Here is a 26,119-nt window from a genome sequence, read left to right as displayed (position 1 = left end):
CCAAATATGGTCAGACCATCACAGAACACACACACACACACACACCAAAGTGTAAAAAAAACCTCACCAACAAAACATTAAAGTGTAAACAGAGTCAGATTCTGTCCAACAGACCAAATAAACCAAACCAGAAACACTGAGAGAGTTAAAGATCATAAAGATCATCAGGTTGTACAACAAACTCAAGTTTCTCACTCTGATGCTGACATGTTCATGTCTCAGCTAAAACACTGACTTCATGTGTTAATATGACAGTCGAACAGCATGTTTATTTATCAGACAGGAAACAGACTCGACACGTCAGAAAAACAACCAACCACCAACTAGAACTCAAACTCCCTGATGGTCCATCTGACTGACTGTAGCTTCTTTAGAGGGTTTACACTCTTTGGATTCAGAGTATTGAGAGTATTTGATAAATATTCCCACTTGGAAAACAATTATTCCAGTGTTAATAGCTCATACAGAGTGTTTCTGTCTGTCAGTTTCACTTTCTTCTTCACACTCCTGTGAGCTGCAGGACTTCACATGGAAAGAAACGACTGTAAGAAACCATGAAAGGAGAGAAAACTGAATATTAACCAATGATAACTGTGACACAGTCCCGTCTCCTGTCATGTTCAAAGGATCAGTAGTAGACGAGTCCTCACAGCTCCGGCTGCAGGTCACATTCCTGCCGTGTCCCGACATGAGCTGAGCTCTTATTATCTCATCAGGAGAACACAGTTACTGCAGCTCGCTCTGATCTCACAGCAGAACAACTGCTCCAAAACACTGCCACCACATCTGAACCCTCTCAAACTATCTTTTCTTTACATAAATCCATAAAATTCCAGCGTTTATCGTACAAAGAAACTGTAAAAACAAGCATTATCGTCAGAGTTTGAACTTTCCGACGGTCCTTGAACACATCATCAGTTACTAAAGTTTCCGTCATGAAAAGTGACCAAAACTTGTGTTAAAATGTTGATAATTGTGTCAGAATCTCTTTATTAGGGCCCGATCACTGACTCAGTCAGTGAGGGACCTATTGTATCCACAAGGATTCTTTTTCTTATTTTATTACTTTGGAGGAAAAAATTACGTGCTTGGGTGACACAGTTGTCGGGCTTGGCGAAAAAGATCTGATGTGGGTTTCAGGAATGGGCGTGGCAAATTGGCTCTGTAGCGCCCCCTACATTATTTCCTGAGCCTCAAGATTGACGAAAATTCATAAAATTCGGTAGGCATATAGAACTCTTCCATACGAACAAAAAAGTTAGCAGGACCCATATCCTAAACTCAACAGGAAGTCGGCCATTTTGATATGTATGGCCATTTTTCAACATTTCCACGTGTCATACTTTAACGAACTCCTCCTAGAGATTTAACCCGACAGGCTTCAAATCTGGTCAGTCCACTCATAAGACACGAACAAAGATAAATTGCGAAGCTTTTAACTTTTTATCAAAGGGCGTGTTTTATCACGTGACAAATATTCACTGGAAATCTGTTTACACAGAGCAGAGAGGAGAGGACAGGAGAGGCTGGACACATGACAATACTTTAATATGTACAATATGTTGTTTTTTTACAACTTCGTGGGCACTTTGAAATGTGTTTATGTAAATTAAACATAAATTTACATTTCCAGAGGCTGAGGTGTTTGCTTCCTCTGGTTGTTGAGGGTTAGTGTGTTTCTGTGGTGTCTCATGTGACACGTTAAAAGTTTGGCAATTTTTTTGGTACCTGAGGTGTCAAACTGCAGTGGCTGGCAGGCGGAGGTCTTCCAGGGACAGCTGAACACCGCCCCACGCTCCACCACGCTGTCCAGGGACGAAAAGTTGGCCCGCGGAGCGCCTACCAGGACTTCCGACCTGAGGGGAAGGAGAAGATAGATAAATGGATACTTTATTGTGCTTTTCAGGAAATGTATTTTCGCAGCCTGTACATGTCCTTCAGCCATATATACATACAGTGGCAAGAAAAAGTATGTGAAACCTTTGGAATTACCTAGTTTCTGCATTAATTTGTCATAAAACATGATCTTATTTGCATTTAAGTCCCAAGTATAGACAAACACAATGTGCTCCACCTAATACCACACAAACAATTATAATATCCGTCATGTCTTTATTGAACACATCCATAAAACATGCAAAGTGATGGTGGAAAAAGTAAGTGAACCCTTTGGCTAATGACTCCATTAAGAACTAATTAGAGTCAGGAATTTGCAAACTTTCAATGAAATGAGATTTGAGTGAGGTGTAGAGACACTTTGACCTGTAAAAAAACACTCACATTTTTTGAGATTGCTATTCACAAGAAGCATCTGCTCATGTGAACCATGCCTGGCAAAAAAGAGATCACCGAAGACCTACGATCAAGAATTGTTGACATGCATCAGACTGGAAGGGGTTACAAAGTAATCTCAAAGACTTTAGGTCCACAGTTAGGCAAATGGTCCACAAGGAGATGATTTAGTACTGTGGATACTCTCACTAGAAGTGGGCGTCCAGCCAAGTTCACTCCAAAGGCCCAACGCAAAAAGCTCATCAAGGTTAAAAAAAACTCCAGAATAACAAGTCAAGACTTGATAGAGTCATTGGAACTGGTTAACATCTCTAGTCATGAGTCTACCACACTCACAAGATTGGACAGGTGTGTTGTCCATGGCAGTTCACTGCACGCCTGAAGGATGCCAAAGAGCAACCTGACACCAAACAACACTACTGGAAAAATCTTCTGTGGACTGATGAAACGAAGGTGGAATTGTTCATGAAGAACACGCAGCACTACGTATGGTGTGTGAAGGAAATTTGGTACTTCCTGTCATGTTGGGACAAGAAGTAGGCAGCGACCTACTTGATATTCAAAACACAAGGCCTTGTGGGAACTCACGAGGGCCTGAACTCTGATAACACCATGATTGAGGGGAACATGTAGATCAGGGGGGTATGTCCTGATGTGATGTATAGGGCAGGCCGCATTGAGTCTTGCTGAAAAGCCAATGCTGAAAAGTGCAACAGTCATAAGTCGAGCGGTGTATGGGGTTTTGTGGAATTGTGCGGTGTAAGGAACACGAATGTGCTAATAAAACTTGCTGACCAGAGTATTGAGTGCTTTGTGTTTAGCCAGCTCACCCATTAACTTAGTGCAGTTGTTAAAATTGCCACGACAGGTGATAAAAGGGCCCTGCTTTCCAATATGACAACATCACCCCAACAGTGAAGTATGATGGAGGGAGCATCATGACTTGGGGCTGTTTGGCTGCCTCTGGGCCTTGACCACTTACTATTGTTGAGGGGAAAATGTATTACCAATTTTATCAAGGTATTCTACAGGTTAATGTCAGGGTGGCTGTCTGCCAGCTGAAGATCAGTAGACATTGGGTGATGCAGCAGGACAATGATCTTAAATATCAAAGTGAATCTACTTCAGAATGACTTCAAAAAAGTAAATCTGCCTTTTGGAGAGGCCCAGTCAGAGCCCAGACCTCAATCCAACAGAGATGCTGTGGACTGACCTCCAGAGAGCCGTTCACACCAGACATCCTATCCATATGGCTGAGCTGAAGCACTTCTGAAAGCAAGAATGGTCCCAAATTCCTCCTGAACGTTGTTCAGGTCTGATCGGCAGCTATCAGAAGTGTTTGGTTGAGGTTATTGCTGCTTCAGTTAGCTCTTAATGGAGTCATTAGTTAAAGGGTTCACTTAGTTTTACCACCATCACTTTGAATGTTTCATGGATGTGTTCAATAAAGACATGAAATATTATGATTGTTTGTGTGGTATTAGGTTGTCTATACTTAGATGCAGATCAGATCACATTTTATGACAAATTAATGCAAAAAAATAGGCAATTTCAAAGGGTTCACATACTTTTTCTTGCCACTGTACATAGACACCATGACAAAACAAAAATATACACTCACAGCAGATAGGAGGAGGAGGAGGAGGACAGAGAGGAGCAGGAGGAGGAGAGAGAGGAGGTGGGGGAAGAGAAGGAGGAGAGAGGAGTAGGAGGAAGAGGAGGAGGAGAGAGGCTGGGGAGGATGAAGAGGAGGAGGACAGAGAGGAGGAGGACAGAGAGGAGGAGGAGAGAGGAAGAGGAGGAGGTGGAGGAGATAGAGGAGGAGGAGGAGGTGGAGGAGAGAGGAGGAGGAGGAAGAGGACAGAGAGGAGAGAGGAGGAGGAGGAAGAGGAGTAGGAGAGAGGAGGAGGAGGAGGACAGAGAGGAGGAGGAGGAAGAGGAGGAGGAGAGAGGAGGAAGAGGAAGAGGAGGTGGAGGAGGACAGAGAGGAGGAGGAGGAAGAGGAGAGAGGAGTAGGAGAGAGGAGGAGGAGGAGGAGAAGGAGGAGAGAACCTCAATCACGATTATTTGGTCAGTATTGAGATTATTTAACACCATGATGCATTAACGACTATTATTATTATTATTATTAACGACTTATTCCAGGAGGATTTTACTGATTCAACTGAAAAATACAAATTCTGATAAAAAACATGAAATAAAAATAAAGATAACTGAGGTCAAAATAAGTCGGATGAACCTACTATAACTCTAAAAATAACACTTTATGTTAAGGTTTTTGTTTTAGACTTTTTATGCCTCTTCATCAGGACAGACTTCATATTCAGCGTATAATTTATATGAAACTGAACATAAACACATGTTGTGATGCTTATGTTTATGAGCTGAAATCATGTGGGACGGACATAGCGAGGACACTTTAAACCGCCTGTCTCACAGCGTCTCGTATCAGGGACAGAATATAAATTATAAAAAGAGCGTCACATTGTTATCTTTATAAACAGACATGAGGCAGGAAAGAAGAAGAGGGAAGCTGCAGACAGACACAGTCACATGGTACAGATGTTCCCTGACATGAGACCTGAGACGGAAAAGACAAACTTTAAAGAACTGTTTCAGAAAACTTTAATCATCTGTGAATCTATAGTCATGGAAAAATTATTCCTTGTCACCCTTGTTTTCTTCAATTTCTTGTTCGTTTTAATCCCTGGTTCAACTAAAGGTACATTTTTTTGGACAAAAATAATGATAAGAACAAAAATAGCTGATAAGAGTTTAATTTAAGAGCTGATATCTAGACATTTAACATGGTTTTATTGATAATGATATTGGTTATTATCAATAAAGTTTCCAAAGTTTTGTAAAAATGACTAAAAAAGACACTACATTTTCAAAATAGGAACAAATTGACTAAATTAGATGTAAAAATGACCAAAGCTGATATGTAGACATTTTCCATGGTATTATTGATAATGATTTTGGTTATGATCAAGAAAACCATGTTAAATGTCTAGATATCAGCTCTTAAACTTTACAAAACTTTACAAGGGGCCTCCAGGGGCCACTGCCCCTGTGAAGAAGCCTTTGGCCCATGCTGTGTGGCCCCTGTGTCAAATTAATAATAAAATGATCAATTTATAACGATGAACAATGGAACAATTCTAACCTTTTTTTTGTTCAAACAATATCTCATTGTACACAAAAAAAATAATATATATATATATATATATATAGATATAGATATATATATATATATAAAAAGATCATTCTGACTATACTGCACTTTCAAAATAAAAAAAGTGATTGTGCACAAAAATGAGAAATGTCATTGTCATACAAAAAACTGCTATTGTTGGTCAGTCTCATTATTTAAATCAATGTATTTGTATCTTCCAAATATACTTAAATGAGATGTTTAAATGAGCTAAAATAAAGACTTTAAATGCTTCAGTATCATCTTTGCAATTTAATACTTTACTATAAGCACAGAAACAAAGTGCTGGAGCATTTGTTTTTTCTATTATCAGTTTGTTACTTTCTAATAACTATGACATTTTAGGTGGAGGCTTTAAATAAGCCCATCTGGGTTTTCTGCCTCTCCCTGCACTTTACATTATATGTTATCTTTGTCATTTTATGTAATTCTAACTGTGCAAATAAAAATAAAAATAATAAATAAATAAATAAAATGATGTGTACATATGATGCCCCCTTCACATTTCTGACTGCCCCCTCATATCTGCTGCCTAGACCCGGCCCTGTTTCCGAAGAATCACTATTATGTCGCCATGTCATGAAACTTGTTTATTTCCAACCAGTGGCGGTTCTAGACCAATTTTACTGTGGGGGCCAAGGAGGGGCCAGTGTTTAATCAGAGGGGCACATTAGCACATGAAAAAATGGCAAAGATGACATTTAAGCATTCAAAATCTTTGAATGTCTTGAAAAAGACACAAAATGACCAAAAAAGACACAAAATGAGAAGACAGAATAACCAAAAAAAAACCCCGCAGACATAAAAATGACCAAAAAAGACACAAAATGACCAAAAGAAGACACAAAATAACTAAAACAGACACAAAAAAGACACATAAATGACACCAATGACAAAAAAGACACAAAATGACAAAAAAAGACACAAAATAACTAAAAAAAGACACAACAACAGACACAAAATTACCAAAAAAAGACACAAAATGACTTACAAAGACATGTAAAGGATTCAAAAATGGACAAAATATCCCTATAAGACTCCATAGAGTTAAACTATTATACAATGTAACATTCTGGGTTCCTTTTGTGTGCAATGAGATATTGTTTGAACAAAAAAAAGGTTAGAATTGTTCCATTGTTCATCGTTATAAATTGACCATTTTATTATTAATTTGACACAGGGGTCACAGCAGGGGCCAAAGTCTTCTTCACAGGGGCAGTGGCCCCTGGAGGCCCCTGTGTAGAACCGCCACTGTTTCCAACAGAAACATGTCGATGATTAGAAAGTGACAACTGTCTGGTCTTACTTCTGGTTGTCCAGCGGCTTGAAGAAGTCCACCGAGAAGCCGAAGTAGCTGCCGTCCGGTCCGCTGAACACGGACGGCTTGTCCACATCCAGGTTGAAGGAGGCTCCGCGGCGGAAGCAGGAGCAGAGCAGGAGGAGCAGGAGGAGCAGGGGGAGCAGGGGGAGCAGGGCGGCCCGTGCTCCGGTCCGTGGTCCGGTCATGGCTGCTGCTCGGCGGGATGAACCGATGAAAACAACCGAACAAGATGCTCCGAGGTGCCGAGCTGCGGTGTGACTCTCTAACGGGAGCTACAATCCTCTAGAACCGGACTCACACCGACAGGAAACCGTTACCGGTGTCAGGGGAACTCCGGTCCGGTCCCGTCGCCTGGTTTACCCGAAAAAAAGCTTCAGGAACACGGGAACCACCGGGGAGAGGCCGTGCGTGTGTGTGTGTGTGTGTATGTTTGTGTGTAAGTGTGTCACCTCACAGGCTGACGTCACTTACATGAAACACAATACAACATCCTGTTGGTCCCCTTCAAAATAAAAGCACGAGCGAGTGTTTATTTTTTTAATAATGGCCTTTTCTTTATTTCAGAAATAAATCGTATCAACTCCATATGTAACAACCTATTGGAATAACCTTATTAATAACCTTAACTGGGAAAAGATCTGGAATTTATCTGCTAGATATATAATCAATAATAAGGTTAAAGAAGTATCTTTTAAGATAATTCACAGAATTTACCAATCTAAAGTTTTGGAGTTTTTTTTTTTTACAACGATTTAAGAAAGACATAGACTGAAACTGATCTTTCTGTGAAGGACACCCTGAAGATGTTTTTCATTTATTTTGCCCTTTCTCAACTAAATTATGGGAAGATATTTGTAACCTGATTTCTTTTTCGATTGAACCTCATTCGTCCCTGTGCTTTGAAAATATACTGTTTGGTTTCACTGACTTTCCTTTTGCAAAAGAAAAACAATACTACATCATCAATCTCACGATACAGTTAGCCAAATGGCATATCCATAAATGTTGTTACGTTAATCAAAAACCCTCTTTCTTGTCTTTGAAAATGAAACCAAACAATATATTAAGTATATTAAGAAATCTACCAACAAGAAAGCTATAAAAACTTTGAATTTATGTACACTTTACAATGTTTTTGTTTGAAAGCTTGCCTCTGTATTGTTGAAACCCCATGACGGCATTTTGTTGGTGTATTGTCTTGTATTGCACCATGTTGCTTTAATAAAGTTTCAAAAAAATAATTAAAAAAAAGAATTACCTTTTTGGAACAGTTTGTCAGTGGTGCACTGTCAAAAATATATATCTTTAGAAAATATACCTGTAGAATGACTTATGGGGTTCATTTGTTTTTGCTGCAAGACTTTTTAATGTTTTAACGCTTTCCTTTTTTTAAAAAAAATGTTTATGTTAAATTCAAAGTTTTACTGTAAGAAAATAGAAAATTTTCTTAATTGTACATTCAGCAATATGATCTTTATGTAATTGTGTAATTTGTAATTTAAGATTCAAGACCGTTAAATAATTAAATATTACTGTAAATAAAATCTATACTGTCCCATTATAATAATTTACAGTGTCAACTTATATTTTATGACCAATATTTGTTAAAAAAAAAAGGGAAAAAAACCCCACCAGCAACAAAAAATAAAATTATATATTAGATTATTCATAAGAATATATAATTTACTTAAAAATGAAAAAAGACCATAGAAATAGTCCATATTTAATGCTAAAACTGATAAACTTTTGTTTTTGTAAATATAAACTCTTTGAATTTGATTCTTTCTTTTTTCATATAGGTTTTTTTTTTTTTTTGCTTTAATATCTCATTGATTTATTCATCGTGTCATGGTATCATGTTGTGAAGCTTGCAGCAGTTTCCTGTGTGTTGCTGTGTGTTTGTGTTGAACTTGACGTCAGATCACTGACGCACAACAGGAAGTTCAGACAGAAACACACACTTCTGCTACACACAGGCGTCACCAACAACAGGGCATTTTATTTTGGAGGGGGAATTATGTTCCTGCTGTCAGTGGTCATTCAGGGTCACATGATCACATGAAAGTAACTAAGTACTTTTACGCAATTAAAAAACTTCAATACATTACTGAGTTACTTGTATTTTACTCGATTATTTCTGTTTTATACTACTTTTTACTTTTACTCCATTTCACAGGTAAATCTTTCTTTAATTACTTTTTAGTTTCAGTTACCGTGAATTATTTAGCTGGAATGAAAATAAATAAATATATTTTATGTGAATTATGCTCTAAATCTGCTGTCTTAGACAAATTCAATTAATAAAGAATTTAATACAATATATACAATGATTACATTGTTAACCAATTCTATAAATTATACCTGAACCAATAAAGAATAAATTAGATTAAAAATCAGTCCATGCCAACCATTTAAATAAAGCATTAAAAAATAAATAATAAGCTAAATAAACAATAGTATCAGTCGATGTCTGACAACTTGAATAAAGTATTAAAAAGTAAGAATAATAAAACTTAAATTAATACCTTAATAAAAATGGGTCCATTGCTAATCGAATAAAAATCTAAAATCTGATATAATATATTAATGTGTTTAATACCTTAAAAGGTAATATTTTACGGGGTTCTTCTCCTTTTGTGTTTTAGGTGTTTGGAAAACCTTTGCTGCCGAAGTTTTACCTTTTTTTTCAATGATTATTTTTTGCAATGTATGTTACAAAACATTTTATTTTGTGTTTGCAGAAGTTTTACAGTTCATATCTCAACAACGTTTCTGGATGAATCCCAACCCTTGTGTCTTTGGCTCTGTTTCTGTGTCTGTAAATCCACCTCAGCAGTGGGCGTGAGTGTGTGTTTGTGTGTGTGTGTGTGTGTGTGTGTGTGTGTGTGTGTTTGTGTGTGTGTGTGTGTGTTCTCTCACGGAGCGAGCTGAGGGCTTTTCGTCTTATTTGGCCATGAGCAGCTCTGAATCAGCGCTACAATGAAGTGTGCACCCAAGAATGTGTGGCAGGATCCCAGGAGGAAGGGGGGGGGGGTTGTGTGTGTGGGGGAGGTGTAATACATACACTGTGATAAATGTCTGCTGGTTAACATGCCGTGATTATACATGTGTGTGTGTGTGTGTGTGTGTGTGCGTGTGTGTGTGGTGTAATAAACATTGTGTAAGGGATTGCTATGCAGATTACGTACCATGTAGAGCACAGCTGCATGTAAGCCTGCTCTCCATGCTGTGAAGCTTAGTGCCCACTCTGTGTGTGTGTGTGTGTGTGTGTGTGTGTGTGTGTGTGTGTGTGTGTGTGTGTGTGTGTGTGTGTGTGTGTGTTTGTGAGGACCAGTAAGTTTCAGACAATGGAAGTGAGGACATTCAGGGCCTGTCTTCTTCTGGTTGTGAACACAACTCTCACAGCCCATCACCTTTAACCCTCTAAACCCCAAATAAACCTTTTTAGGGGTCGTTGTTGTTGTTATTGTTGGTTTTTGGGGGTCTTTTTTTAAAATCTTACTCAATGTGTCCTTGTTTTTCACTGCATCATTCATTCATTCATCTGCACTTGAGTCAATCTCAGCTGACATTGAGTGAGATGCGGGACAGACAGTCACACTCTCATTCACACCTACGGGCAGTTTTAAACTTTAGTGTATGTTTTTGGACTGTGGGAGGAAGCTGGAATACCCGGAGATAACTCACGCTGACATGGGGAGAATACGCAAACCCCACACAGAAGAGCCACAGGCTGGAGTTGAACCGGCGTCCCTCTAACCACAACACCACCATGTAGCCCTCACTGCAATATATAAATTATATATAAAACATCCAGACTGCATAGGGTTAAAAGAGACATAAAGCTGAATATCATCAGCGTAACAGAAAAAACTTTAATCGGATAAGAATATATATAATAAAGGACCCAGGACAAAACCCTGAAGGACGCCACAGTTTACACTAACAACAAACAACTATGTTAAAGTTCTAAAACTCTTTCTTATCAAATCTTATGAGGAAAAAAATAAATAAAACCTTTGCAGTGATCCAAACAGACAGAAATCTATGTATTTTCACATTTCAGACTTTTTAACCCTCTGAACCCCAACAAGTTTTATTATTATAATTATTTATTTCATATATGAGTGTGCTTGTAAGAGCACACTATATACTATCCATTGGGCTCATTCCTAATTTTGTTATTCTTCCATTTCTTCTGTGTGTTTTTTCCGGTCAATTACTCCTCCCGGAGTTTTGGTCGCATGCACACTAAAAAGGTATCAAATCGACCGGCTCAATGTTAGCTTATGGAGAGGCTAGAGTGGATGATTTGTCAAAAATAAATATGGAAACTGTGCTCAAGGCCTCAGATGCCACTCTACAGAAATAATTTATACATAGAAACGTAGGAAAATTTGTCTTCTCCCTCACAATCCTCTGGTAAAGCTGTCAGAGTTATAGTTTGGGCGTAGGACACACAGATGCGCCACCAACATGCACCAACAGCCTCATTGGCTCCCATATTAAAAACGCAGGAAGATTTCTGAAAAAGGGGGATGTAACAGTTTTTTTTTAGATCGCTCTAACAAAGCTATTTTTTCATTTTTCTTAAAAAAATAAACATATGTAGACGTTCAGGAAGAACTCAGGATGCTCAAAGTGAAGTCGGATCAATGATGGGTATTATGGTTTTGCCAAAAATGCTTTCTGTTCAAGCCCAGAAATTGCAGTCTGTCCACCTCTGGCTGCTGTTCCGGAACATTCAGGTGGCAGGTAATTCTGTTGATTGTTCTGCTCTGATTGATCGACCCCAACGCCTTTGATCTTTGCTGTGATTACAGTTCCAGATACACACACACATACACGTGCGTAAGCGTGCACACTCCTCCAGATAGACATGCTTCAAAAACACACACGCACACACACACAGGTAACGTTGTGATTTTAATTACACACACACACATAAATGCGCGCGTAAGCGCATGTTACACAGATACACATGTTTCTCACACACACACACACACACACACATTTTGAGGTTAAAGGGCATAGGTTGCTGTATAAATAAATACTTGAAAAGGAATGCTTGATGTAGGTGTGCTCCTTGTATATTATGTAGTATCATAACATTACTAGTATTAATTGTTTGAAATCTCTGAAGAATCTCATCATAGTGTACACACACCGGCAGTAGCCCCCGTGGCCCTTTTAGAATTTCCCCAGAGGAAATTTTCTAGTTATAATTATAATTTTTAAGACAACATGTAGAGAAGAAAGCTGTAAGTACGGCCAGACAGGTATAAAAGTTCATTCAGGAGGTTAATCAAATAAATATGCAACTCTGAGTTGACAAGATTGCTCTTTACAGCTCAAACAAAACCATTCTGATGAGTTAATGGTCAGTGTGGATAAGCAGGTGGAGGAACAGGGAGGGGGCATGGGATAAATGTTTTGATAAATATCTGTGTTCGGTGCGAATTTATTTTACACGACACTCTCCAATCCAACAAACACAGTTTCATGTTGTTTCTTCATTCTCTCTTAGTGTGTAAAGGCCTTATCTGTACCCTGAAACTTGAAACTTGAAACAAATCTTAACACTCAAACAGGCCTTTGGAGTGAAGATGTGCAGAAATGTCCTCACTCTGGTGGTTAGACAATGTTCGGGTCCTTAATATGTAAAAAGTACAAACACTCTCTCTCTCTCTCTCACACACACACACACACACACACTACAAGAGCCTTGATAAACATAACTTCAGTAGCTTTGCTGCCCCCTTGTGGCGAGTCAGCAGATTGCAGAGTCCAACTGAAACATTTTTTCAGCCATCAGAAGTAAGAGTAATTTATTAAAACTAAAAGTGCTCATGTTCTTCTTTTCATTCACACTTCAGGAGGACATCGTCACACAGACTGTCATCATCCAAAGACCAGGAGACTGTTGAGTCAAACTGAACATCAGCTCTCAGCTGAGCATTGTGAAAAAATAAATAGAATTCATTAAAAAAACTAAAAAAACAGGTAAAAAGTCTGCAAAAATTGTCAATCTCTTAACTTCAAAATACAGTAAACAACTATAGACTGTGTTCAGCGTTACACTCATCGCCATCTTGCGTCACCATCTTGTTTCCAATACGCGGAGCAGACCATATTTAGACTGTGGAGGAGCGAGAGGGATCTGACGACACTGACTACACGCCTCTCTACACCGGCAACCCGATTGAGAGAAGCCGCTGCTAATTCATGTTAGCATTAATTGGAGCATTAACTGGGATGGTAGTTTTGGCTAGCAAAAAACAAAAACAAAATGTACACTTACCTCAGAAAAATGAGTAGTGACTCCTTGGAGTGTCTGTAAGTCCAACCAAACGCTGAACAAGACATTTTTACTTAAACAAAACGTCATTAAGTGAAAATACAGTGTGAAAGGGTCAAAGTTATGAGACCAAATCGGTAAACGTCCTCTTCTCTATCTATATAACGTTATATATAACTTTATTGACCCGTTGCCATGGATATGCATTGCTCTGCTTCTCTCCTGATGACGGCTCACCCTGTTAGCCACCTGTCAATCAAAGGTAGCCACGCCCCAAATCATACGATTCTTTATCTTCTATTTTCTTCTAAATGGGTCCATTATTAGAACTATTGACATCAAATTGTCTTGAAGAAGATTTTTTACTAGCGATTGAGACCATAGTGTTGTCCTGAACAAAATTTTCTGAGGTAATAAATCAAGTGAGAAGTTTTCAAATGTTGCACTGAAATGAATGGGCAGATTTTTTTTGAAGCCAAACTTAGCATCCCCTGCTGGAATTTTCGGTAGAATGCAGCTTAAGGCACTTCCTGGATCGCCGCCTGTAAACAACTGATGTTTTGCAGACAACATCTTTAAAAAAAATACAGATAATCAAAGGTGTTGAGAATTCAACAAAAAAATTTCTCCCGGGGGGAACATGCCCCCAGACCCTCCTAGATGGTTCAGTGCTGTTGAGAGGTGTTGAGAATTCCGCCTGTGAAGCAGGTCTGAGGACATGAGAAAATCACAGGCGCAATTCTCAACACCTCTCAACAGCACTGAACCATCTAGGAGGGTCTGGGGGCATGTTCCCCCCGGGAGAAAATGTTGTACATTTGTAAGTAAAATGCATCAATCTTGTGCACTTTGACAGCTAAATGAGAGCAAACACCTCACATAACATTTGTCACAGTCGGGAGATACTGTATAATAGAATCTCTGTTATTCTTCTGCTCCTCCAAGAATCGCCACCTTATGGCGGTACAGGGGTTTGTGTGCACCAGTGATCCTGGGAGCTGTGTTGTCGGGAGCAATAGCTCCTGGTGGGGTTTCCCAAGGCAAAGTGGTCCCAGGGGAGGGGCCGAACTTAGAGTGATTCAAAGACCCTTATGAAGCGCATTTATGAACATCGGTGTACCTCGCCTGGCACGGGTAAACGGGGGCGCACCTCTTGGAGCCTGACCCGTGAGGGGAGCACACATGCGAGCGTCTGGTGGCCAGGCCTTTGTCCATGGGGCAGGGCCGAGCTCAGCCCGAAAAAGCCACATGGATCCGCCGACCTGTGGGCCCACCACCCACAGAGTAGAGTAGTAGTACTCACAAGCCCCCGGCTGTGTTGGAGTTCTCCCCGAGGAACGAAAGGCTATGACTGTTGTCTGTGCTTATGCACCGAACAGCAGCTTGGAGTACCCGGCCTTCTTGGAGTCTCTGGGTGGTGTCCTGGAAGGGGTACCACCTGGAGACTCTCGCAACGATGATGGTACCTGGAGGGGGATGATAGGGAGGAACAGCCGGCCCGATCTTAACCCGAGTGGTGTTTTGTTATTAGACTTCTGTGCTAGTCACGGTTTGTCCATAACAAACACCATGTTCAAACATAGAGTTGCTCATAAGTGTACCTGGTACCAGAGTACTTTAGGCCAAAGATCGATGATTGATTTTATTATCGTATCATCAGATCTGCGGCACTCGGGTGAAGAGAGGAGCAGAGCTGTCAACTGATCACCACCTGGTGGGTAGTTGGATCAGGTGGCGAGGGAGGCTGCTGGACAGACCTGGCAAACCGAAATGTGTAGTGAGGGTGAACACACCTTCGGAAGAATTTCTCCAGCATCCCGAGTGAGGCTGGGGACATGGAGTCTGAATGGGCCATGTTCAAGGACTCAATTGTTGACGCGGCTGGTCAACTGTGCCTGTCGTGGCAGCAACCCAAGAACCCGAGGGAGGCCGTCAAGCTGAAGAAGGAGGCCTTTCGGTCTTGGCTGGCTGAGTCTCCGGAAGCAGCAGAAAGGTACCATTCGGCCAAAAGGGCTGCAGCTCTGGTAGTCGCTGAAGCAAATACTCATGTATGGGAGAAATTTGGGGAGGCTATGGAGGAGGACTTTCGGTTGGCCTCAAAGAGGTTCTGGAAAAACAGGGCTTGGCTCAAGCTGTGTTCAGCGGGGGAGGAGACCTGCTTACCCGACCTTGGGATGTCGTCAGACGGCGGAAAGAGCACTTTGAGGAACTCCTTAATCCAGCCAACACATCCTCTGTTGAAGAAGCAGAGTCTGAAGACTCCTATCCAGTATTCCTGGCAGAAGTCGCTGAGGTAGTCAAAAAGCTGCCCGGCGGCAAGGCGCCAGGGTTGGATGAGATTCGCCCTGAGATGCTGAAGGCTCTGGACACTGTTGGGCTGTCATGGCTGACACGCCTCTTCAGTGTCGCGTTGAGGTCTGGGACAGTGCCAGTGGAGTGGCAGACCGGGGTGGTGGTTCCCCTTTTTAAAAAGGGGGACCGGAGGGCGTGTTCCAATTACCGTGGAATCACACTGATCAGCCTCCCTGAGAAAGTCTACTCCAGGGTGCTGGAAAGGAGGCTTCGGCTGATTGTCGAACCTCAGATTGAGGAGGAACAATGCGGCTTTCATCCTGGCCGAGGAACAATGGACCAGCTCTTTGCCCTTGCAAGACTTTTGTAGGGGTCATGGGAGTTTGCTCATTTTTTGAGTTTTGTGGACTTGGAGAAGGCTTACGAACGTGTCCCTCGGGGAGTCTTGTGGGGGGTACTGCGGAAATATGGGGTACCGGGCTCGTTGCTACGATATATATATATATATATATATATATATATATCAAACCAAAGTGAGAGGTGTGTCCGCATACTTGGCACAACGCCAAACACGTTCCCAGTGGGTGTTGGCCTCCGCCAGGGTCGCCCCTTGTCTCCGATTCTGTTTGTGGTTTTCATGGACAGGATCTCGAGGTGCAGCCGGGAGGAGGAAGGGATCCGGTTTGATGACCTCAGAATCGCATCTCTGCTTTTTGCAGATGATGTGGTTCTTTTGGCTTCATCAGACCGGGACCTCCAGCACTCATTGGGGCAGTTTGCAGCCGAGTGCGAAGGGGTAAGGATGAGAGTCAGCACCTCCAAGTCTGAGGCCATGGTTCTCTGCTGGAAAACGGTGGACTGCCCCCTCTGCGTGGGGACAGACGTACTGCCTCAAGTGAAGGAGTTCAAGTATCATGGGTAAAGCTTCTGCAGGGATAAGGCCTTAAAGTTACTGTCTTCCTCTTAGCCTGGTGCATTCTTTCCCTGAAAGTATACAAGTCTCAAATGATTTTAATAATCCCTCGGATTCTGATGATGGGAATGTTTGATTTGTAGGGCTGCAACCAATGATGTCATCAACAGTAGAAGAGAATTCTTCTATTAATCCCTGACAGAGTTTGATGTAGTCATCCCTGACACCAGGAGGCTGCATCTGGTGAACCTGTGAATAGCTTTAGCTAGATTGTATATAAATGATAAATTATAGAGGTTTTACACAGTGGCAGCTGGCCAATAGAGGGCGGTAGGGCGCCGCCCTCCCTAAACCACAACAATAAAATTTAAAATTATAATAATAAATTATTCATATTTTAAATATTTGTGTGTTTAGATAATGGAATACATCAATTATTATGTGCAAAATATATTAAAAAATCAACTGCGCAGCACTATGCTTTCCCTTGTCTGCATGTCTCAGCAGGTCTGGGGCGATGGAGAAATCGCCCCGAGATGGCAGTTCTATGTAGCAGGTCAACCAAGGGTATGAATGTTTGACATACAATTTAGCCAATCAGCATCCTCAAATCTACTCCAGAATATGGCACAGCCTCACCTAGAATATTTTTTCACCAGCTGCCACTGGTTTTACACTTCTTTGTGGAATTTACTCTGGGTGTGACGATACTCTCAGCTCACGAGACGAGACACGATATTGGGTTCACGAGAACGAGACGAGATCTTAAGAAAACTACAATGACACAATATATGACTGGACCAACAGACTTTTATTTAACCGAGTTGCACATGCATTTTGAAATGTTTTATTATAACTCTTTACATGCATGATGTAGATATGAGCTTTTAATAAACTTCTTCTTCCACAAATTGAAACTAAAACTAAAATTTATAAAAGTTAAAATATCCCCCAGAGGGATTAATGAGACCCCGGAGGTGACGTTAGCAACAGTTTCGACCGTGATCCGTCATCGCTAACTGAATAACATCAGCAGCTGATCAAAACAAAGCAGCATGGCGAATTAAACATAGCGATCTTTAATTAACCAGCATCGCTAACTGTGCACAGAGTGTCCGGTGCTTGTTGTAAACAAACAGAGATCGCTAAGTGAACACCTCCTGCAGCAGCAGCACATACACACTGTACTGCTACAGAGCTAACTATTTGCCTGTTAGCAATTTGCAGACTCCAGCTCTGCAGCTGGGAGAGACTGCTGCCGCTTCGATTCGTTCTTACTCTTCTTAACGAGCCTCTGCGACGTCATTCTGGCTGCTTGCTGCTTCTCCTCCTCTTCCTCTTTTCATTTTACTCTCCCCACAGGTCACAAATAGAAGTTTGATAAGTCACAAATCTCGCGAGACTGATTTTTACCGCAACGAGAAATATCGTCAAATTTAATCTCAAACCCCTAGAATTTACCCATCTTATATAATGAGATTTCACTTATATTAGCTTTTCTTAAGCCTCCCTAACTGTGAGGGATCCTGGGAAACTGAGTTTGGTGGCTGTCAAAATCAGTCCAACATCACAAACAAGCTAAATCCATTTGTGGTGCATCTGTGGTCCCAGAACAGTATTCAGATGTATTTTTAACAGCAACACCAACCAACCCAGAGGTGATGTAAGCTGAAAAAAAATTCACAACTTGGTAAAGTTATCAGAAAAAGATGAAATAAATCACATTCGATGTCTTTGTTTTTTAACAAGCCAACCACTGTGTGTGTGTGTGTGTGTGTGTGACAGAGGGGGTTGAACAAATACATGTGTCCGCCTGAGTTCTCAAAAGGAGGCTAAAACAAAAATGATGGAGATAGGAAATAATTGTAATTGATAAGCGGATAAGGATAATGAATGAATGAATTTCTTAAGTAAAGTTGGGAATAACAACTAATTGGAGCAGCATAACTGTGTGTCAGTTCACCAAGAACTAACGACAATAAGGTCTCTGATCCCAACAGTTAATGTGATGGAGACTAAAACTATGAAACCATCAAAAACCACAGAATCAGAGAGAACCCACGCTGACACGGGGAGAACATGCAAACTCCACACAGAAGAGTCGAACCGGCAACCTTCTAGCTGTGAGGTGAGAGTGCTGATAACTTCATACAAATACAAACAACACAATTTTCATGAGAAATAAATCACACACACTGCTTAATTACAGCACATTTTGGGCATTCATTATTATTTGTAATTACATAAAGAACACGACTGGTGACAAATGGAAACAGAGTGGATCACACACAGAACTAACATTCAAGCTTTGTCACATATAATAATTCACATATGAGAAGTTAAGATATATTTTACTCTAATGTTTTGGATCCTGCATATAAAACATATTAACATACTTAATGTGTCAGGGGGCAGTGGGTCTATTTTCTTCAAATAAATTCTGATTTCTTGAAATAAATGAACAACCAATCCTAAAAGGATCTTAAAATCAGTCGTCTGATCTGAGGCAGACTCAGGCCGTAAATTAAAGGGTTAGTGATGGGAGGAATGATCAAAAACTCCAGAGATAAAGCAACAATAACAATCGGATTCACGTCATCAGCTAGAAACCGACTCAGCAAAAGTTCACAGAACACAGAAAAGAAATAGTTTACAAATGTTACAATGTGAGGCAGGCAGGTTTGTAACGCCTTTCCTCTGAATTCAGACGAGCTTCTCCTGCAAACGAGCAGAATACGCAGATAGCTGATCAGGATAAGGAATAAGGGGGTGAAGAAAGCTGTTAGGTGGTAAAAACTACCCATTTTGTTATTCAGATTTCTTTCCAAACAGGAGAGGTGAATCACAGAGCAGAAAACCCTGTGAACTTTATTTCCACACAACGGTAATCGAACAATAAGATAAACACAGAAGCCTAAACCAACAGCAGGGTAGAGAAATGCACTTACTAGAAGCTGTGTCACCTTCTTCACCGTCATTTTACTGTGATAATGTAAAGGCTGGCAAATAGCAACAAGTCTATCATAGGCCATGATGCCGAGAATAGTCAGCTCAAATGCTGCATAGCTGTAAATAACGTACATCTGCAGAATACACAAAGGCAGTATGATGAAGTGAGTGTCAGACAGAAGGTCAAACAGAAACCTGGGGAAGAAGCCGGCCGAGCCGTACAGAGAGTTCAAAGACAGACTACAGATGAAAATATACATGGGCTGATGCAGAGACTTCTCCAGGCAGACTGTCAGAATAATGACAACATTAGCAGAGATTATAGTCATGTAGATCAACAGACACAGAATAAAGAAGAGATATCTGAGGGGCCCATAGTCTGCAAACAGAGTGAACTGAATGTATAAAGGATTCAGGCTGCTGTTGCTCTTCATGTCTGTTAACAGCAGAGCTGGAAGAAGAGAGTGATGGAGGGAAAGATAGAAACAGGTTAAAACTGAGAGAGAATAACAGGTTAAACTGTCGAACTCAACACTTATTTCAACAACACATTATCCTGCATGTACCTACATTACGTAAGATGCACATCTCTACCAGTTGTATCCCCCTATCTTTAGTATAACTGACACATTTCAGGTAATTCAAATATATATGTCCAAAAAATACACAAGAGTGAAAAAAGGTTGCTTGCATGAAGAACACAACCAAGCTCACATTTCTCATCATGAATGTTTTAAAAATATTTCAGCACAAAGAATCAAACAGCCATTAAACATAAAAGTCCTTCATGTTCCTGTTCACAACTGAAATTACTTGTTCAATGAACGTGGCTCAAAGACTTTACAGACCCTGCATGTTGTTCACTGCTGTTCCTCAGTATCAGTGATACAGACCTTAGACAGACTAGCATCATCTCCCAGTCTGATCTACACTGAGGCGACTGCTGAACTCTTATCTTCCCCTAAAAGCAACAACAACCAACCCAGAGGTGATGTAAGCTGACTGTAACCAGTGACCCCAGATGCTGCAGCCATTTCATACATATCATTACTGCATGACCCAAACAACTTATGTCTGCTGGACTCAGGGGGCCGGTTCTCGCAGCAAAAAACAATTCACAACTTGGTAAAGTTATCAGAAAAAGATTCAATAAATCACATTCGGTGTCTTTGTTTTTGAAAAAATGGCTCTGCTAAAATATGTTCATTACAATCTCAAATGTCCTTTTCTATGTGATCCAATAAATTAAATATACCAATCAAACAATCTGTACCACCACTGTGTGTGTGTGTGTGTGTGTGTGTGTGTGTGTGTTTGTGAAGGAGGGGGTTTGAACAAATTTATGTCTGCCTGAGTTCTTAAAAGGAGGCTAAAACATGGTGGAGATAAAGAAAAATGTTTTTATTCTGCCTGAATACGTGTTGAGGTGCCACGCAATTTGAATTCCTCTAAAAAGGTGGTTGTAGTAGTAAATCTTTAAAGAAAAACACTTGACGACCAGGTCGATTCGAATTACAGCCTTGTGCAGGATTTATTTTAGGTATCAAAAACAGATACAGATGCCAATGGTGACACACAATTCCAATGATCAGAACAACTCTGAGGAGACAAAGCCTTGTGTTGTCTTTGTAGCTTGCAGGTTTGTGCCTCATCTCTGGAACCCAGTTGGTAGAGGATGGAGGCTCAGACAGGATGGGTCCATTGAACCTATCATGTTCCAGAAGGCACCAGCACATAAAGACGTTTGAGACATCACCCACCTGTACTGTAAAGATGGAAAATGCAATGAAACCAGTAAATGCCAGTGTCTTTCAGTGGGCTTGACTTGCACTGAGTTTTGCTCTTGCTCTTTCCCAGACTGCTCATATATGTCACAGATTATAATGCAGATGAGTTACGGGGACCAAAAACAGCCCATGAAGAACACCAGCCAAAGAGCTGGGGAGTTTAATGTGAGGAGAGGGCTCATTCCTCCTCAGAGTGTTTTGTTTGATGAACATTTGTTTGATTTGCCGAACTACAATCCTGTCACCTTGTCTCCTTTGTGTGCTATTGCTGAGCTGTAAGCCCCACCCCCCGGTGATGTCAAACAATACAGTACAGTACATTGCTATGCAATGCAACATATTATATATACTATTTACATATTTGGCATTGCTGGACTCAGCACAACCATGTGTCAATGTTTCACTTTCTTTCATACGGGACACCTCATACATTTAGTGATGTAACATGCTACCTATGCATGCTATATTCATACCTATACATACACATTTGGTATCACTGGATTCAGCACATGTCCATCTTTCCAACAAGCCATCATGTGTGTTTCTATGACAATCCCTGGCAGAGCAACTACAAAGTAAATAAGAATATTCTGCATAGATATTCATTTTTCGTATGTCCGCTTATTTTAGGCAAGTGTTCATAGGTCTCTATATTTTACATACATCAAAATATTCACATCCAGTTTTTTCTAATAGGTATAGCAACTTCCTGACCACAATTATGTCAGGTTTCAAAGCTGTCAGAGCTTGTGTTATTAATTTCCACAAGATGATATGTCTTAACTCCCATACGGCCAGGCTATATTTTTGTTCTTATTTGGATTTGGGGTGTATGACAATATGTATCAATTTAACAATGTTTGCAGTAAAATATTTTAACCTAAGAACCCATTTCATATATGGGAGACCTTAGAGAAGAGGAAAAACATTGTCATGTTTTGTTCTACCTCCAGTAGGGGTACCTCAAATTTTGAGGGGCATTGTCACTAGCCTACTGTTATGTTCCACTTTTGATATAAGAGCACACTTGGGAGGTCAGATTCCTATTCTAATGTTATCATATCAACCAGAGCATCCGCTTTGGATATGCTAAGCTGACTTGTATAATGAGTTTTTCCTTTCCCATGAGAACTGAAGTACTATTTGTAACCAGATCATGCATTAACTTCTTATACTATATTTACATTTCTTATACTATATTTACATTTTGTCTGTTCAAAATCCAATTTAAACTGTATTGTACATGATCGTGTGTTGTTGTGTCAGGTTAAAAAGGGAATGGTTAGTTGGCATGCAAGACCCTGAGTCTGTGTAAAGGAAAAGTCAGCTTTGGTAGATAACAAAATGTAACGTTAATGGGCCCATTGTTTACACTCATGTCTCAAACAAGTCAAATAACAAACTCACCGAGCGACGATATGAAAAGCACAAGGTTCAACGATATAAAGATGCTGCAGAGGCCAAAATGCGTCCTGCAGCAGACGAGGTGAGACTTGTTTATAGCTGACTGCAGGAAATTTCTTTGCTCTGTAATTAGGGCCTCGGGGCAATCGCACCGAGCACTGGTCCCATACATCAATAGCTGTAGGGACCAGTGCTGCACTACTGTTATACTGTGGATTTTTTCTTCTTCCTCTTCTGGACGCAATTTCGTCCCGCTACTAGAATTATAATCATTTATAGATTATACATCAAAATGTGCGGTTTGATCGGGATCGGTGTGCTATTACTTTTCTCTCGCGAAAAACTGCCCAAAATTTTGCATTGAAATGAATGGGACAGCCGACAAAAAATAAGCGAAAAAGAACAATAATTGGAGATTTTTAAACGTCTACTGCTCCGGCATAATTTCATCTAGAGACTCCATTTAAACTTTAAACAGTAGACACAAGTCTTGTGTATCGGTGTATTAATCCACGTTTCGATAGGTCATATAGTTTTTTATCAATCCCTGTTCAATGACCATGATCATTTTTGGAGAAATTCTGAGATTATAATGGGTGTGTATTGCACGGAATGTTCGTGTCACAGTGTGTGACATCATCGCCAGAGTGTAGAGGGAGAGAAAAAATTGTCAAAAAATAAATTTGAAAACCGCGCTCCAGGCCGCAAATTCCACTCTACAGAAATAATTTATAGATAGAAACGTAGGAAAATTAGTCTTCTCACTCACAATCCTCTGGTAAAGCTGTCAGAGTTATAGTTTGGGTGTAGGATGCACAGATGCGCCACCAACACACACCAACAGCCTCATTGGCTCCCATATTAAAATCGCCGGAAGATTTATGAAAAAAGGGAGAAGTAACAGTTTTTTTAGATCGCTCTAACAAAGCTATTTTTTCATTTTTCTTTTAAAAAATCATATGTAGACGTTCAGGAAGAACTCAGGACGCTCAAAGTGAAGTCGGATCAATGATAGGTATTATGGTTTTGCCAAAAATGCTTTCTGTTCGAGGCCAGAAAGTCTGTCCACCTCTGGCTGCTGTCACTCTTCCGGGACATTGGCAGGGGTCGGTTAATTCTGTTGATTGCTTTGATCTGATTGCCTTTGATCTTTGATGTGATTACAGGTACAGATACACACATGCGCGTAAGCACGCACACTCCTCACACATGCATACACATGCTTCAAACACACGCGCGCACACGCGGACCAACTCCTTCTTTGGACACTTTTAGAGGAATGACACACTGGGGAGAACCCCTGACAACTACAAACCTTGTACTGTCAGTGCTGCATTGGCTGTGTTAGACCAATTTACATTTACGTCTCCAGTCAAATCAATGTACACTTGTGCCATAAATGGTTCCAGCTTACAGCTGGTTGTGATAATAGGGAAGAGAGCACAGGGCAGGGAGGACAGCTGCAATTTGGCTTCAGCACAGAGCTTTGGTCCAACAAGCCTCTCTTCTTCTCTCTTTGTGATGTCGGAGATCCTGCAGGAAGTGGAACTCTGCTTCCCACGGCTCCTCAACGTCTCCTGCAAGAAGCCACACCGTCCTCATTTTGAGGTCATACTGTCTTACATCGTTCTGTCCTTCATCGCTCTGCTCATCGCAGCCCTCAACCTGCTCGTCATCATCTCCATCTCACACTTCAGGTACAGCAGACTTGGTGTTTAAAAAGTGGAAAATAGTGTTGTTTTATCTCAGTCACTGCTTGTGTCCTGTCTGAATCAGATATTTTCTAACATGTTCATTGCTGGTCTTCCTCTCCAGGCAGCTCCACACTCCCACCAACCTCCTCCTCCTCTCTCTGGCTGTCTCAGATTGCTTCGTGGGTCTCCTCGTGTTCTTTCAAATTTCTCTCATAGGCGGCTGCTGGTTCTTCGGTGACCTCATGTGTGTCCTGTATTGTGTTTTGGACTACATTATTACTTCTGCATCAGTAGGAACCATGGTGCTCATATCAGCTGACAGATATGTGGCTATTTGTGATCCTCTGCATTACTCCACCAAGGTCACTGTGAGTAGAGTTACAGTCTGTATTTGCCTGTGTTGGATCTGCTCTGTTTTATACAACGCTCTTATGATGACTGATAGTCTAAAACACCCAGGCAGGTATAACTCCTTTGCTGGAGAGTGTGTGTTTGTTATTAATTATGCTGCAGGGATTGCAGATGTTATTTTGTCCTTTATTGGGCCTGTCACTGTCATCATAGTTCTGTATTTGAGAGTGTTTGTGGTGGCTGTGTCTCAGGCTCGTGCCATGAGGTCTCATGTTGCAGCCGTCACACTTCAGGGTTCAGAGAAAGTAACTGCACAGAAATCGGAGATGAAAGCAGCCAAAACTCTCGGTGTTGTTGTAGTTGTGTTTCTAATATGTCTTTGCCCATATTTTTGTGTTGCACTAACAGGCCAGGACACCATGCTCAGTGCTTCATCTGCTGCCTTTGTGATAACTTTGTTCTATTTCAACTCCTGTCTGAACCCTCTGATCTATGCCCTTTTTTACCCCTGGTTCAGAAAATCTATTAAGCTGATTGTTACACTAAAGATCCTGCAGACTGACTCGTGTGAGGCCAACATACTGTAGAGACACTGCATGCTTTCTGCTCTGGAGAGGGTGTGGATGTTATTGATTATGTTGCAAGACTTGCAGATGTCATTTTGACCTTTATTTTTATCCGGTCACTGTCATCATATTTCTGTATATGAGAGTGTTTGTGGTGGCTGTGTCTCAGGCTCGTACCATGAGGTCTCATGTTGTAGCTGTCACACTCCAGCAAGTGAAAGTAACTGCTAAAAATTCTGAGCTGTAACCAGCCAGGACTCTTGGTATTGTTGAAGTTGTGTTTCAATGTGTAATACATATTTTACTGTTTCCTGTTTAAGTCACTTAACCTCATTGCAACACTTCCGATCCTGCAGGCTGACTCTTGTGAGGCCAACATGCTGCAGATGGAGAAAGAGCACTTCTAACATTTCAGCAGTTAAGGTTATTAAAGTTATAGAGATAAAAACTTTTTTCACAAGTTTTTTTTCTAACCCAACATTTCCATGATGTAATTTGTCTGTCCCTGCTGCTCGTACGGAGTTGGGTAAAAGGGCATTTGTTTACTCTGCACCTTATGCTGGAATATGCTACAGCAAGACTGGAAACTAACTGACTTAGTTCCTTTGAGCACTTTTAAATCCAAACAGAGTTATTGAGGCCAATTCCACAATATGAACTTGTTTCTCATAACAGGTTTAAGGTCTGTGTCTTATGTAAATATGTAACTGTATTTTGTGTGTGCTGCCTCTTGGCCAGGGCTCCCTTGAAAAAGAGGTTCTTAATCTCAATGGGATATTCCCTGGTTAAATAAAGGTTAAATTAAAAAAAGATTCACGTTTCTAATAAAGATATCAACAACTCAGGTCTCACCATTCAAAATGTTAATTCTCGATATCAACATTTCTTTTCTCTCTAGTGGAAATGTTCATTGAAAATATGTAATATGTTAATTAAAAATTCTCAGTTACAGATGTGCATAAATATTGACATGTTACAATTCCAAGTCAACATATCCATCATAATATTGTGATAGATCTTCAGCTCAATGCTGACTTG

At 40.6% G+C, this 26,119-nt stretch overlaps 3 protein-coding genes across 3 annotated transcripts in view; 1 reads left to right on the top strand and 2 right to left on the bottom strand.

Moving 5' to 3' along the window:
* The window catches only part of itgav (integrin, alpha V), a 42,973-nt gene extending 35,961 nt beyond the window's left edge, over positions 1 to 7,012 (bottom strand). Inside the window, exons 1-2 of the mRNA XM_059342390.1 lie at positions 6,813 to 7,012; positions 1,729 to 1,856 (exon numbers count right to left, since the gene is read on the bottom strand). Of these exons, the coding sequence (XP_059198373.1) occupies positions 1,729 to 1,856; positions 6,813 to 7,012 (328 nt within the window). The remainder of the gene's footprint in view (positions 1 to 1,728; positions 1,857 to 6,812) is intronic.
* Positions 7,013 to 15,790: 8,778 nt separating this feature from the next.
* On the bottom strand, positions 15,791 to 19,713 carry LOC131978677 (olfactory receptor 6N1-like). Its single transcript, XM_059342389.1, has 2 exons — positions 18,810 to 19,713; positions 15,791 to 15,834 (listed from the first exon to the last, which is right to left on the bottom strand). Exons 1-2 carry the CDS (start codon positions 19,711 to 19,713, stop codon positions 15,791 to 15,793), a joined length of 948 nt encoding a protein of 315 aa, XP_059198372.1.
* A 4,278-nt stretch (positions 19,714 to 23,991) lies between these two features.
* On the top strand, positions 23,992 to 25,102 carry LOC131978676 (trace amine-associated receptor 8a-like). Its single transcript, XM_059342388.1, has 2 exons — positions 23,992 to 24,167; positions 24,286 to 25,102. The coding sequence occupies exons 1-2, from the start codon at positions 23,992 to 23,994 to the stop codon at positions 25,100 to 25,102; spliced, it is 993 nt and encodes a 330-aa protein (XP_059198371.1).
* The last annotated feature ends 1,017 nt before the right edge of the window (positions 25,103 to 26,119 follow it).

This window comes from Centropristis striata, chromosome 10 (genome assembly GCF_030273125.1).
Source record: "Centropristis striata isolate RG_2023a ecotype Rhode Island chromosome 10, C.striata_1.0, whole genome shotgun sequence".
Classification (NCBI taxonomy): Eukaryota; Metazoa; Chordata; class Actinopteri; order Perciformes; family Serranidae; genus Centropristis; species Centropristis striata.
This window is presented reverse-complemented; position numbering and strand designations above follow the sequence as displayed.

Excerpts from the sequence above, each read along its gene's own strand:
- LOC131978676 (XM_059342388.1), top strand. The coding sequence starts at position 23,992 with ATGTCGGAGATCCTGCAGGAAGTGGAACTCTGCTTCCCACGGCTCCTC. Across the intron at positions 24,168-24,285 it reads ATCTCCATCTCACACTTCAG|GCAGCTCCACACTCCCACCA; the intron begins GTACAGCAGACT and ends CTTCCTCTCCAG.
- LOC131978677 (XM_059342389.1), bottom strand. The coding sequence starts at position 19,713 with ATGAAGAGCAACAGCAGCCTGAATCCTTTATACATTCAGTTCACTCTG. Across the intron at positions 15,835-18,809 it reads CAGACGACTGATTTTAAGAT|TTCTCCAAGTCCACAAAACT; the intron begins CCTTTTAGGATT and ends CGTTCGTAAGCC.